We start from the raw sequence: 15,626 nt of genomic DNA on the forward strand, positions 1-15,626 counted from the left end.
TGACTGAATCCTTCTGTTGGTTATAGTTTTCCTCCTCCCACAACTTGTGGAGAAAAAGAAAATGACATCACATATCACTGAGGAAAGAAGGGGTATCAAATGAATTTGTCCTTAAAGGCAAATCCATACACATGCACAAAGTCGTATATTAGGCTTACAACTGACAAATCAGTAGCCTACTTACTGTATATGTTCCCCAATGTGCGGCGCAGGAAACCACTTTCATTTGTCATATTATTAATAATCAAGAAATGAAATGGATGAAAACATCAAGAAGCTTCAACAAAACCTCAGTATGTAGAATCAGATAACCAAAGGAAGTAAGGATAATCATGTACATACACATGAAGAGGATAAATCAAAATAAAGACAACGATAAATGGTTAAGTACAACACATTTGCTATGGCGAAATAATGCTAACAAGAGACAATTAAAAATAAACAATGAGAGAAATCTGGTTGACCCTAATCAATAGTCATAATAGTCAAAAATCATATTGTTTCAGGAGTCTATAACATTTTTATTGCTAGTTAATCCAAATAAAATAAAACCAACGTCATATTCAGTCGTCGTCATTTATATACATCACCATCTTATGCAACCAATTGAGACGGTAACAACAAAACACGTCATTTTTACGAGGATGTGCAGTTGATTAATCTGAGCTGTGAAAAAAGAAATAATCTGAGCTGTGGCGCCACCAACTGTTCAGATATTGTCAGTGCAGTGTTATTCTCATGCACACACCCTATATGAGGTACAGTATTATATTTTTTGAGAATTGCTTTAGTTTACACATAAAAATGAGTGCACAATGTTTTTTGCAAGAGAATATTAGTTCCATCACAAAGTATTTTTTCCAAAATTGAACAAACTTTTCCATTCCACTTTCCATTTTTTTTGTAAAAGATTTTGGTTTTGTTCTGATTGTAAATGTGAAGGTCTAATGAAGTCTAGCTATAGGTCAATGCTTTATAAAGGGACTTAGCATGCTATTACATATTTTACATCTTTCAAACTGCGTCCCAATACCCCTTGTCATGTTGGCTTTTACCCCCTTTTACATGGCATTTCACCTTGTTGGTATCTGTGTATGTCTGTTTGGTTGGTTGCTAGAGCAGCCAAAGGGTGTTTTTGAAAGACGACCTCCTGGACAACTCCCACCACTCCCCATAACCCCTACCCATGCGTGGTTTCACGTGTCCTGGCATTTAGACACCACATTCCCCCACCATCTACACTAAATTGGCAAATGATGGGAAATTAATATATATGTTTATTGAATTTATTTATTTATTTATACACATTTTTTTTTGTTGCAATTCTTGAACATATATATATATATATATATATATATATATATATATATATATATATATAATTTATTTATTTATTTGTACTTTTTTTTTTTTTTTTTTTTTTTGCAATTCTTATATTATATATAGGTTCAAACAAACAAACAACGTGTAAAGAAAAATGGCCAACAAATTTTGGCTGACATTTAGTATTGATTCTTTTCATAGATTTTCTGAAAACACTCTGCTAAATATTTACTCCCACAATCACTGGTTTTTGTTTTATTATTAGGGTTTTTAGGTGGGACTCACCATTAATTCTCCATTAAGGTATAGTATATAGTCTCTGCACACACACACACACACACACACACACACACACACACACACACAACCACCCATCCCCCCACACACCATCCCACCCCCCCACCCCCACGCCCACGCGCACACACACACACACGGCTGAATGACTACTTTGATACTTTTACCAAAAATCAATGCCATTCTTTTTATGATGAAATTTAATTACCAATGACATTCACCACTTTGCATTCACACACACTCACCTTGAAAGAAAATAGCTGATTAAATAAGTTATATACATATAATAATTTGTATACCATTGCCATTGCTCCATGTAGAATAGTTCTAAAAAGTAATGTTTCATAGACCGGCTCTGATTACTTGGTTCCTCTTATATACAGTAGCTGATGTAGAAATAGTTTTTATTTAACATTAAATGATCACAATCAGCATGAAAGAAAGCTGAAGGCTGATTTTTCAAAAGTACCTTATGACAATATTTATTCATTCAATGTTTTGAATCAAAAAAGGTGAAACTGTGAACACATAACAGGTTAAAGTGCTGTTCCTGATTTACAACAAATCTTCAAAATGCTTACATTCAAATGTCAACAGTGTAATTCACACAACAGTCAGATATATTGTCGAGTCTCGGCCCCATCAAGTCCACAGTTTTTCCAAGAGGCCCTTAGGAAAGCAGCCTGGTGACGGGGCTCAGACTGGAAGTCTAATAATAGCCATGACAGCAGCAGCTGTGGAGTAACATCGCAACTTCTCGGTCACTATAGTTATAGCCTGGGGAACAGGAAGACTATGGGGGTTGGAGCAACAGAGATCTTATTCGGTATCACATATATTTGATGACACAAATACACAGTTTTGTTACTCTGATTTCCCAGGTGCAATGACAGTTTATGACACAAGAAAAACAAATTAAGAACATTCCATCATTGAAAGGATGATGTGATGCATCTAAAATATTAAGCCTTCCTCACATGATGGTATAATATTTTATAAAGCTGAAGGCATTTAAAGGCAAAAACATAAAATGAAACACATTTCACATATGCATAAAATGACACCATTTAGCATTATCATTAATGTTATTAATGTAAAGAAAATTAGCACATATTTCAGGATTCTCACTAACACAAATTTATAAAACTCACAAATAATCATTTAGAATTCATTATAATTATTTTATTTTCTTGCTTGATCTCAAATTGTAACAAAATTAATCATGATAGGTTGTAATTTCTGTTTAATAAAGTAAAAACTAAATATGGTTAGTTCACCAAAAAAAAAAATTATAATAATAATTTACTCAATCTTATGTCGACTTCAACCTGTATTATTTTCTTTCTTGACATTTTGAAGAGTCCATTTGAAACTTAATAACCCTAGGCATCATTATCTTTCATTGTTTGGACATATATCCATTGAATATATATATTCAAAATAGCTTCATTTCTGTTCCACAGAAGATATAAAGTCATTCAAGTCTCGAATGACATGAAGGGGAGTAAATGGTGACAAAATTTTCATTTTTGGGTGAACTATCTTTTTAAAAACCTTCTTGAAGACATAAACCTCTAGTTGGGAATCATATTTTTACAAGATCATATTGGCCTGGTTTCATAGACAGGGTTTAGATTAAGCCAGGATTAGGCCTTAGTTAAATTAGGGCATTTAATTATATTTTAAAAAGGTGCCTTAGAAAAAGAAAAAAAACATTACTGGTGTGCATCTTGAGACAAAGCAATGGCACCATGACTGTCATCAGCTTTTCCTCATAGCATGTTAACTCTGTGTATATAAGCCTGAATCACTGAGGTTTTGTAAACTGTTTACACTGCATCTCTGAGCATTCTCCCTGGTTTCATTATCTCTTGGTTCTTGGGTTTTTGCCTGTTTCTTGGATTCCCTTTCTTGCCTTTGACTCCTACCTGTTTGTTTGTTTGTTTGTTTGTTTGTTTGTTTGTTTGTTTGTTTGTTTGTTTGTTTGTTTGTTTGGACTGCCTTCCTGTACTTGACCCTTTGCCTGTGTTTAGATTACGATTCTGGATGACTCAAAGCTGCATTTGGATCTCAACCTTTGTGTCTCATAGCAGTTCATAACATAATATTTCCTTAACGTTCACATAACCAAGATTAAAAAACAACAACAAAAAAACAACAACATTTTAACGTGCAGAGAACATTAATTTATAACAATGGGAATTTTATATCTTTGTTTGCTGGGGAGGGGCTCTATCGTTACTTTGAAGACGATATGTCATGATTAAATCTAATTTCAGATTAAAATAATATTTCAAATAGAAGAGAGTGGTTTAAAAGGGGAGTATCCTGTTATTTTTGCAAAGGTGAAAGCTAAAGTTTGGAATTAACATTGAAAAGAAAATTACCTAGAACTTTATCAGGTTTCACTTTATTTTGATTGTCCCTTTAACACATTCTGTTGACTATAAGTAACTTAGCATCTACATGTCTACTAACTCTCATTGGAGTTTTTGTAGAGTATTAGTAGACTGGTAGAGTTGTAGGGTTAGAATAAGTTGACATGTAGTTAAGTCAATTTGTTGGAGGAGCATCACAATAAAGAGTTAACATACACTCACCTAAAGGATTATTAGGAACACCTGTTCAATTTCTCATTAATGCAATTATCTAATCAACCAATCACATGGCAGTTGCTTCAATGCATTTAGGGGTGTGGTCCTGGTCAAGACAATCTCCTGAACTCCAAACTGAATGTCAGAATGGGAAAGAAAGGTGATTTAAGCAATTTTGAGCGTGGCATGGTTGTTGGTGCCAGACAGGCCGGTCTGAGTATTTCACAATCTGCTCAGTTACTGGGATTTTCACGCACAACCATTTCTAGGGTTTACAAAGAATGGTGTGAAAAGGGAAAAACATCCAGTATGCGGCAGTCCTGTGGGTGAAAATGCCTTGTTGATGCTAGAGGTCAGAGGAGAATGGGCCGACTGACTCAAGCTGATAGAAGAGCAACTTTGACTGAAATAACCACTCGTTACAACCGAGGTATGCAGCAAAGCATTTGTGAAGCCACAACACGCACAACCTTGAGGCGGATGGGCTACAACAGCAGAAGACCCCACCGGGTACCACTCATCTCCACTACAAATAGGAAAAAGAGGCTACAATTTGCACGAGCTCACCAAAATTGGACAGTTGAAGACTGGAAAAATGTTGCCTGGTCTGATGAGTCTCGATTTCTGTTGAGACATTCAGATGGTAGAGTCAGAATTTGGCGTAAACAGAATGAGAACATGGATCCATCATGCCTTGTTACCACTGTGCAGGCTGGTGGTGGTGGTGGTGTAATGATGTGGGGGATGTTTTCTTGGCACACTTTTAGGCCCCTTAGTGCCAATTGGGCATCGTTTAAATGCCACGGCCTACCTGAGCATTGTTTCTGACCATGTCCATCTCTTTATGACCACCATGTACCCATCCTCTGATGGCTACTTCCAGCAGGATAATGCACCATGTCACAAAGCTCGAATCATTTCAAATTGGTTTCTTGAACATGACAATGAGTTCACTGTACTAAAATGGCCCCCACAGTCACCAGATCTCAACCCAATAGAGCATCTTTGGGATGTGGTGGAATGTGTAGCATCCCACAAATCTCCATCAACTGCAAGATGCTATCCTATCAATATGGGCCAACATTTCTAAAGAATGCTTTCAGCACCTTGTTGAATCAATGCCACGTAGAATTAAGGCAGTTCTGAAGGCGAAAGGGGGTCAAACACAGTATTAGTATGGTGTTCCTAATAATCCTTTAGGTGAGTGTATATTACGCAGACAGTCTACTAACAGGCTCTTCTAATGAGAGTTAGTTGACATGTAGTTGCAAAGTTACTTATAGTCAATAGAATGTTCAAAAGGGACCATCAAAATAAAGCGTTACCCTTTATCATAAATACATCCAAATTTAACTGGCGAACCTTTCATATTGGACATTTTAAATAAACAAAAAACCTCATGTAGAATTATCAGTGTAATATTGTTTTTACTGTGGTACAAGAGCTCTTCCTGGTAAGCAAAAGAAATGACAGCACATTCTACATGACGTGACCTGTGCCACCTCATGCCCCATCCATTTGCTCCACCCAGCTGCTGGAAACCAGACCTCATGACAGCTGAGGAAGCAAGGTTTAGAAAAGAGAGAGACAAGAGGGGGCCAATGTGTGGGGTGATAACAGTGACAGAAAAATGTGGGTGGGGGCAAATGGGGTGGTAGATACACTATATATAGCCCAGCTTTGCCGTTGACCCTCATTCTACCACGCAGTCCAAGAGACCCAGCATTTGCACACCGTACAAACCTTAGAGGCCCAGTCATGAGCAAGGCGTATTCAACTTCTGCCGAGACGGCTTCCTCTTACCGCCGTACCTTCGGCTCTGGTGTGGGCGCCTCCGTTTTCACTGGCCGTGGTTCTTCTGGGTCCTCTCGTATGTCCTCCAGAGTTTATGAGGTGAGCAAGAGCTCCGCTTCTCCCATTTATTCCAGCCACCGCGCATCCAGCTCCTTCGGTGGTGGCCAAATGAGGTCCTATGCCGGTCTTGAGAAGCTGGACTTCAATCTGGCCGACGCCATGAACCAGGACTTCCTCAATACCCGCACTAATGAGAAGGCAGAGCTGCAACATCTCAATGACCGTTTCGCCACCTACATCGAGAAGGTGCGCTTCCTGGAGCAGCAGAACCAAGCGTTGTCGGTGGAGATTGAGCGTATGCGGGGCCGCGAGCCCACGCGTATTGCTGAGATGTATGAGGAGGAGATGAGAGAGCTGCGCAGACAGGTGGAGGCACTGACCAATCAGAGGTCTCGTATTGAGATCGAGAGAGACAACCTGGGCGACGACCTACAGAAACTAAAACAGAGGTGAGCACTACAAGAAATATTTAGGAGAATGTTTGGTTTTTGCAAACCTTTCGATTCATTCAGATTTTTACTTTGAATTCAAATTTGAAATTATATTTCTAAATGAAAATTGACAGCTTTGTGTTCATCTTCTTTGAAGTTTGAGATAGTTAACAGAGAACTGTGGCTAACGTTTTCTCAAAGTAGTGAAGAAACATTCTCACAGTAACGTTAAAAGAGCATTCATGCAAAAAAAAAAAATGCTATTTATATATTCTTCATGGAATGTTTGGTTCTGAAATGCTTTAGTTGGATGTTTGTCCAACATTTTTGTTACTGCTTGTTTCAGAACATTAAGAGAACATTCAAAAGTAACATTTCCATAATGTATTAATCAAAATGTTTCCTTAACGTTCGCATAACCAAGAAAAAACGTTTTGAACGTTTAGAGAACATTCAGAAATGACGTCTTCATAACTTAATGAGAATGTTAGCAAAACGTTTTTAGAGCTTATTTTTTTATTAGCTGGGTCCTCCATGGGATATTGCCATAGTAAAAGTGTTGTGTTGAACTGATTTAATTTATTACTCTCAAATTACATAAGTGCACACTTTACGGAAACAGTGACATTTATTATATAATACGTGGGGCCCGGAGGAAGCCACATAGTGTAAAACTGGAAGTCATAACTCATGCATGTCATTGAGTTATATAAGGACATTCATGAGACATCTACTTACTATTTCTACTGAACTTCTTCCCAAAACAGTATAATTGGTATGCAATGGAAAGAAATGCATAAATACCATGGGTTCCATGGCCAGATTTGTAAAACACAAGCAGTAGACATGAAACAGAGACCACACAGGAAAGATATGGGTCAGGACCACCTCAGACGTTAAAGACAACATACTTATGTAGGGGTATATGGTAGCCCAAAGTAGCAACCACTGGTGTAACCACCTCATGTATGATGTTGGAAAGAGTATAAGAGTGTTATTTCTATTTGCAAAAGGACCCAGGTTCCTATTACACTGCTCAGATTAGACAGCTATTATTAGCCTCTTCAATACACCCCCCAGCACTGCAGAGAATGCACGTCTCTAAAAATAACCCTTATCTTGCTCATAGTGTGTTGGGCTGTCTGAGCACATTGCATTCAAGGGCCCCACAGAAACCACATCATGTTATCAGCACTGATTAATGATAACCGTTTTAAGGCCTAGCAATTCCTGTGCATAGACATTGTTTAAAGTGAGTCTGATGGTGTGCTGACACATAGAGATTATATAGAACTCATTATATGATTTGCAGCTATAAGTTCTGGCTACCCAGCAGTATAAAAAAAATAAATATATATATATATATTTTTTTAAACATTCTGTGTATTGAAGCTCTCCATTACTTTCTAGTGCGCATAGAGCCCTCAACTTTGGCCTGGTATGATTTATGAACTCCTTTCATCTCTCTGATGAAAATATCAGATGGCAACTGACTGCCAACAATTACATTCATGAAACAGGATATGTGCCACATTAACAACATACCTCTTTCAAAGGAGTCGGACATTTACATCCAACCTCAGCTATGTGTAACTCCAAGCATGTATGTGAGAATATAATGTTCCGTCTTGATCTCTGCGCATGAAGGAATGACAACTCCACAAGCCACTCTCAGCATATCTTAAAAACTGAGGACATGCAGGGCACCTTTTGCCATTAGAACAAGCTCTATTTCTGGCCATGTAGGAACTCCTCTATAACAAATGACAATATACGTCCTTAAAAAATATCTTAATTAAACTGTAAAAGCTTAACAGGGTAGAGAACTTTTAGGAAGGTACTCTATGTTTTAAGTCATATTTACTTCATTACTTTAAATTAACATGAAGACTCTAATATCTCTGTATTCCACAGACTTCAAGAGGAGATCCACCAGAAAGAAGAAGCTGAGAACAACCTCTCTGCCTTTAGATCTGTATGTTCTTTACGTCATCTTTATAGTTTTTAGAAAAGTGTTGTCTAAGAAAGTTATCTTTAGCGACACATAAAATGTGATTGTTTTATACTCTTATATGTTGTGTTGTTTAACATACACATTCATTTTGAAGGATAAAAACTGAATTGTTGTGCTCTCTGTAGGATGTAGATACTGCCACTCTGGCCAGGCTGGACCTGGAAAGGCGTATTGAGGGTCTTCATGAAGAGATTGCATTCCTCAAGAAGGTCCATGAGGAGGTTTGTATACATCTAAAGTTACATTCCTCAACATATTTCATGACTATATACGTGACTGACTGTTCATATCTCTGTCTGCGACCTCCCTTGCTCTCATACCCAGCATTCCGCACGCACACTGACCTTTTACTCACGAGGCTCTGAAGTCAAGTTCTTTAAATGCTCTGTCTGCTTTTTATTTGACATGTAAGGATAAAATGGTCACATGTGGGTCTGTGTGTGTCAGCTGCGCATTGACAGTGAGGGGGCAGTGTAAAGCTGTGCAACAGATGCATCCCTATAATTAAACAGAGACAGATTCTCTGAGACACAGCTGTGAGGAAAAAGAAAAAGGCCTTACAAGGCCTACAATTACAACAGGGATGAAAAATGCCATTGAAGAACTATTTGGGGTTTTCCAAATAACATTTCAGTGATCAGTTGAAGAAAATTTGAATAATCTAAAGTACTCTGAAGATTCTTGTTTGGCATCAATGGTTCCATGAAGAACCATTGGATCACGAATCATGGATCCTTTCCATTGCACAAATGCTTCTTCATAGAGGAAAACATTTTCTAAAATGTTCCTTACACTAAAAATGGTTCTTTGAGGAACTGTTTACCGAAAGGTTCATTGTGGAACCAAAAATGGTTCTTCAATGGCATCGTTGTGAAAACCCCCTTTCAAAACCTTTATTTTGAAGAGTGTTTAAAGAAACACTAGGTTTCAAGGATATTAAAGGTTCTTAAAGGAATAGTTCATTTCAAATTGAAAATTCTGTCATCATTTACTCACCCTCAAGTTGTTCCAAACCTGTATGAGTTTCTTTCTTCTGCTGAACACAGAAGGTATTTTGAAGAATGTCGGTAATCAAACAGTTGATGGACCCAACTGACTTCCATAGTATTTTTTTTCTTCCCCTACTATGGAAGTCAATGGGGTCCATCAACTGTTTGATTACCGACATTTTTCAAAATATCATCTCCTGTGTTCAGCAGAAGAAAGAAATTCATAAAGGTTTGGAACAACTTGAGGAACTTTTGAAATGAACTATTCCTTTAATGGAACCATCAATGCCAATAAAGAACCTTTATTTTTAAAAGTTTTATAGTCTCATTCATTACCATGCTGAGTTCCATAGGGTTCTGTGCTATTTTCACCAATCCTCCCATGCAAATAAACAGTTCACATTATGGTTGGATGGATACCATGCTTTACTCTCAGAATGACACTTATTTTCTTTATATTCCAACCAAGCATCAACTTTTCAAGTAAAATGACAATATAAATAAGTGCACTCTGAAGCCATGTCTATGTGTTCACCTTTTCCTTTAGGAGATCCGTGAGCTGCAAAACCAGATGCAAGAGAGTCAGGTACAGGTCCAAATGGACATGTCCAAGCCTGACCTGACTGCCGCCCTCAGGGACATCCGCCTGCAGTACGAGGGTATTGCTGCCAAGAATATCGCAGAGGCTGAGGAATGGTATAAGTCTAAGGTCTGTCTCAGAGATTTTAGAAATATGCAGACATACAATTCAAAGGCTATATTCAGATCTTTGTATCTAGACTGAAAGTAGCCAGGAGTTTGAGCTAAACTATTTTGTTCCACCCACAGGTATCAGATCTGAGCCAGGCAGTAAACAAGAATAATGATGCTCTCAGACAATCCAAACTGGAGACCATGGAGTTCCGTCACCAGATCCAGTCCTACACTTGTGAGATTGACTCTCTCAAGGGCACCGTAAGTCCTTAACCCTTAAATGCATGAATGTTTCGCTAATCATTATAAAATGTTTGGGTCTTGAGCGACCCGGATCCATATCTAACACGGATGGATGAATCTCTACCTGTTGCGATTGTATAAAACTCTCCTGATATTAGAGTAACAATTACAGAAGAATAAAATAAAGGATATTTTGTTACCTTTTGGAACTTGGAAGGGTTCAGTTGGAGCGGATGTTTTATACAATCATCACTGTCCTCATCAGAGCTCATTCCTCAGTACATTCAGCATCTGGATCATATTCATGATCTCATACATATTCTCAAAACTATAATTTTCAACACCTTCAAAATCAATATTTTGATCGCTGACAGCTTCTTCACCAGATCAACCATCAAATGACAATGACACTATTATTTGCTCTGCAGTAAATCACTGAGCCATTTCAAGTTTTGCTGATGATACTTCCTATTCTTTTGTTTCCTGCCTGCAGTAACTATGAGTGAAACGTCACTTTATCATTGTGTAACAGACATTGCCACCTTATGGAATAAAAGTGAATTGCACTTATTCAGTCATCAAAGATTCAATTGTTGTTGTGCAGAAAAAATATATACTTGCACTGTTACACACCTCGGTTGCTAGCGACCCTATACATTTTTTAGGAAAAAGTGAAAGGAAAAACAGGCATTCTTTTATATTTTTTTTCTTGTTATATTGTTTATAATTAATTAATTGAGGAATACTATAAGAAGGTTGATGTCTAACTTAAAAAAATGAATGAAGAGGAGGGTAGTGAATGACGTCCCGGGTCACTAAAGACCCGAGCTATGCATTTAAGGGTTAAAGATCCCGCGCATGGGCTCTAAACCAAGTTATTATTTCCCAGCCAAAACAAATATTAGCTCAGCCTCTGCACACCTGAAGTCTTTAATATGTTTCCCCTGGTGGTCCATGAGTAAATTTGATTTGGTAAATAACCAACAGTAATGGCGCACTCTATCACTACAAATCTACTGAGTTCATCCTCAGTTTTTATTATTACTTTACTCAGTACATCTCAACTACGGTCTTTCTTTTCCTTCTGTAAATCAGTTTCACTCATACCAACTCCCCCCCCCCCCCAACTTTCTCTACCTTTTTGTCATTCTGTCTGTAGAATGAATCTCTGATAAGGCAGATGAGGGAGATGGAGGAAAGGCTGGGTCGCGAGGCCGGTGGTTATCAGGACACCATCACCCGTCTCGAGTCTGAGATTGCAAAAATGAAGGATGAGATGGCTCGCCATCTCCGTGAGTACCAGGATCTGCTGAATGTTAAGATGGCGCTGGATGTGGAGATCGCCACCTACAGGAAGCTTCTGGAAGGAGAGGAGAGCAGGTAAGATTATAGAAGGTATTTGGACAGATTTGCCTTATTGTTCTTAACTGATATAACAAAACATTATTTCATATTATTATTATTTATCTTGTTTTCAGGATCTCTCTGCCTGTGCAGACCTATTCTTCCTTGAATTTCAGAGGTGAGTTCTTTAAAAGAGAAACTAGCCTACCAACGACATCATGTTGTTCGAAACATATATGTTTCTCTATTTCTCTTGCGAAGCATAGAGGATGTTTTAAATAACTTTTTTTTTCACACAATTAAAGGCATGGGGTAACACTTTATTTTGATAGCCCACTTTAAACATTCCACTAACTATAATGAACTGTTGCAACTACAACAACCAGTCACTAGAGTATTAGTAGACTGTCTGCTTAATATCTGATAACACTTCATTGTGATGGTTCTCCAAAAGAAATTCTAGTACCGACTATAAATAACTTTGCAAATCACATTATTCTACTAACCCTATAACCTAACAATATGCTAATACTCTAATGAGAGTTAGTTGGCACGTAGTTTTAAAGTTAGGCTACTTATAGTAAGTCGAATGTCTAAAGTGGAGTATCAAAATAAAGAGAAACCCAACTTTGGACCCCAATCAACTCCCATCTTCCAAAAATGTAGGAAGTAGAAAGATAGCCATACAGGTTTGAAAGAATATGAGGGTAAGTAAATGATGACAGAATTCTCGATTTTGGATGAACTATCCCTTAAATTAAGTTTGTTGAGCAAAACTCCTGTCTTCTTCGACCACAAGGGGGGGCAAAACCATTTTTTTTTTTTTTAATACTTCAGTCTCCTTGTGCTTTGTGTTTTGAGTACCTAAAATGATATCAGTAGCCTAATGTAAAAGATGATATCAGTAATGCAAATGCAGTATTTATGTATTTGTGAGGGTGAGTTTAATGATGCTGAGGTTATGTATTTTGTTGTAATAGAAACAAACCCAGAGCAGCACCACCAGCAACAACAGCAGCGCGGATCTGAAGTCCACTCTAAGAAAACAGTTCTGATCAAGACCATTGAGACTCGGGATGGCGAGGTAACATACATGCACAAACAAACAACCTCCTGATACTACTATTATTGTCATTAATAGAATATACAGACTGTCCAGTCTCAAAAACATGTTATTCACATAAACACGCACATATGTACTGTATATAATCATTATCATCCAAATGATTTTCTATTTTACTCTAGACTAGGACAACTAGTAAGGGCATGAACGCCCTCAGTGCTCAGTGTGTAAGTTCAGCCATGGCCTGTTTCTACAGTCCTTTTCCCAAACACATTCCCAAAAAAATCCTGTACCCTATTAACCAGCACTGGGTTGCACAACAGAATACTCCATTTATCACTGTTAATATCTGTTAATATTCTGCTCTGCTGAATAATACAGAAAGTATTTCTGCACAGCACATATGGAGAACTTCATTTATGAAAGAATGTGTCTTGCACAAGCCCAGTATTGATTTGCAGCAGGAAAAAAGGCTGTTTTAACTTCTAGAAAAACCTCTCCCAACCGTCTCTGTTCCTTGTTATGGAGTATCACTTTTTTTAAGCACTTTTGTGTTTTCCCAGCATTTATGTGCAGCATGTGAATCATCTGTATCCTACCAGACACCCTCTCTCTAATCATTCCCTTTTTTTCAATCCCTTCAGGTCGTCAGCGAGTCCACACAGCACCAGCAGGACATCATGTAAAGCCAATGAAACAGATTGAATTACATAGAAACCCTTTCCCTAACTTACATTTTCACAGATGGCCTCAGGCTTTTTATGCACACACCCAGTATTATCATGACCCATTACTGCATGTGTGGATGACGCACAAAGACAAAAGGAAAGTGAGCTGAAGAACGAGAGGGAGAACGAGCGAAACGGCGCAATACAAATACTGTCTGGAGTGGAAATGGAGTCTGAAAGTGGCCAGTTGATCTCAGAGTTTCTGTTTATATGAATGTTCATGTGCATGTGTAGTTGGGTCATAATGGGAAAATCTGAGAAACTGTGTTCCACCTCTACAAAAAGACAACAATAAAATGCTCTGTATTTTCCTCTTATAAAACTGAAGGCTTCTGTGCTTTTGTATTAATCTCAGTTTCTGGGTAGACAACATCACACAAAAAGGAATTGAACATATCGACTATTATTGCCCAGGCAAAAAGGTTAACACTGACATTTTGTCAATTCGGAGTAAAATAAATATTAAATAGCCTTACATTATGTAACAAAATATAAATGTAAAATATAAAATAAAACAAACAAAAAAATTGTAATTAGTAAATGGCATAAAATTACAATTTACAGTTTGCTAAATGATTACACCCTTGTTCATTATTTTTCAGGTAGAGCGGGTGCAACCATTTGTAATTTTAATGTGTCTGGCTCATTTCTTACAGTTTTTTAAGCTGTACAAAACAGTTTGTTATGCTGCTTGATATTGCAAACTGGTATTTCTTACCATATTATGTTAATGTATTGTCTTAATTATAAACGCGCTTGTTTGTAGCGCAAACAGTTTTACAGTTTACTGCACTTTGATATATTCTTCTCATTATTTCCCTATAGCGGCTAATAAATCGGAAGTCTCGCACCTTCACAGAAAACACTTAGGATACTGCCGCGATGAAAAATAACCTGGATAGAGTGCATACACGTGTCCTAACCAGATGCAATGCGATTAGATTCCAGCGACAAGCAACTACGGAAGGCGAAAAGGTTAAAATCCATGTGAATTCTAACACGTAAAATATGCGTATTTCACGCGTTAAAGACGTGTTTGCGCAGTAACAACGTTACGTTTTTTCACGCGCGTGTTTGCGTGTTGTTAACATGTTAAAATTCACGTGTTTTTTTAGCCTTCCATAAGCAACACCAAAGGCAATAGGCTATGTGACAAAACCAATCAAAAATCAGAGCCAATCAGAAGAGTATGTGGGCTCTCTCTGCAAGCGCAATGCACTTGAAAAGAAATAGATAAGTAGCCTACATAATCAAATTCATAATTATTACACCCAGAGCCGGATTAACGCAAAGGCAAACTAGGCACGTGCCTAGGGCCCGATTGGCGGGATGGGGCCCAGACAGAGGGACAAAAAAAAAAAAAAAAAAAAAAAAAAAAATTGTACAAATGTTCTATCTACAATTTATTTCAAAATGTATTAATTAACTAAAAATAGTGACGATGTTTATCTTAACCATAGACTGTTACATTACGTCACATTAACGCCAGCCCATGACTGTATATATATAGAGGCGCCAGCCAGTTAAGTCCGAGTCAGCGGCGGTCAGAGGCGGTCAACGAACGCATCCATCAGGTGCTGCGAGTGCGAAGCAAAAGCCTAAATAGGCACGCAAAAAAGCACAGCTCGTAATGCAGGTCATCGATTTTGGAGTGATTGCAATGTATTTTAAATATAAACTTGTGGGCTACTGTAGATCAGCGTCATTTCTGGAAAAATCATTCACCGCTTTGTTAGTCTACGAGTTTAAAAGAGCGCGAGCGTCATTAACGTGCCCAGACGCGACGCTTTGAATTTGCGCGTACAATGAATAACATCGCGTTGGGAGCTGACTAGTAAAAAAGCTACAAAAGTAAAAGACAAGACGTTTGTATTCAAAGTTAAAAAACCAACACACTGCAACATTTTTAAATGTTTCAAATAAAGGATCTCATATCTATGGGTCTATCTTCTATATTCTGATGCTGATGATTAGATAATACCCTGACATCATAGCCTATACGAATATCAGTTTAGATTTTTTTTTCCTGCTCAGTAGCGATCGTATCTTTCTCTTC

General features: G+C 37.7%; 1 protein-coding gene across 1 annotated transcript; it reads left to right on the forward strand.

The window, feature by feature from the left end:
• Positions 1-3,619: 3,619 nt before the first annotated feature.
• desma (desmin a) lies at positions 3,620-13,671 on the forward strand. Its single transcript, XM_079882359.1, has 9 exons — positions 3,620-6,514; positions 8,411-8,471; positions 8,636-8,731; positions 10,047-10,208; positions 10,328-10,453; positions 11,595-11,815; positions 11,914-11,957; positions 12,760-12,863; positions 13,487-13,671. Exons 1-9 carry the CDS (start codon positions 5,970-5,972, stop codon positions 13,526-13,528), a joined length of 1,401 nt encoding a protein of 466 aa, XP_079738485.1. The 5' UTR covers positions 3,620-5,969; the 3' UTR covers positions 13,529-13,671.
• Positions 13,672-15,626: the final 1,955 nt, after the last annotated feature.

The sequence above is a fragment of the Squalius cephalus genome (genome assembly GCF_949319135.1).
Source record: "Squalius cephalus genome assembly, chromosome: 9".
Lineage (NCBI taxonomy): Eukaryota > Metazoa > Chordata > Actinopteri > Cypriniformes > Leuciscidae > Squalius > Squalius cephalus.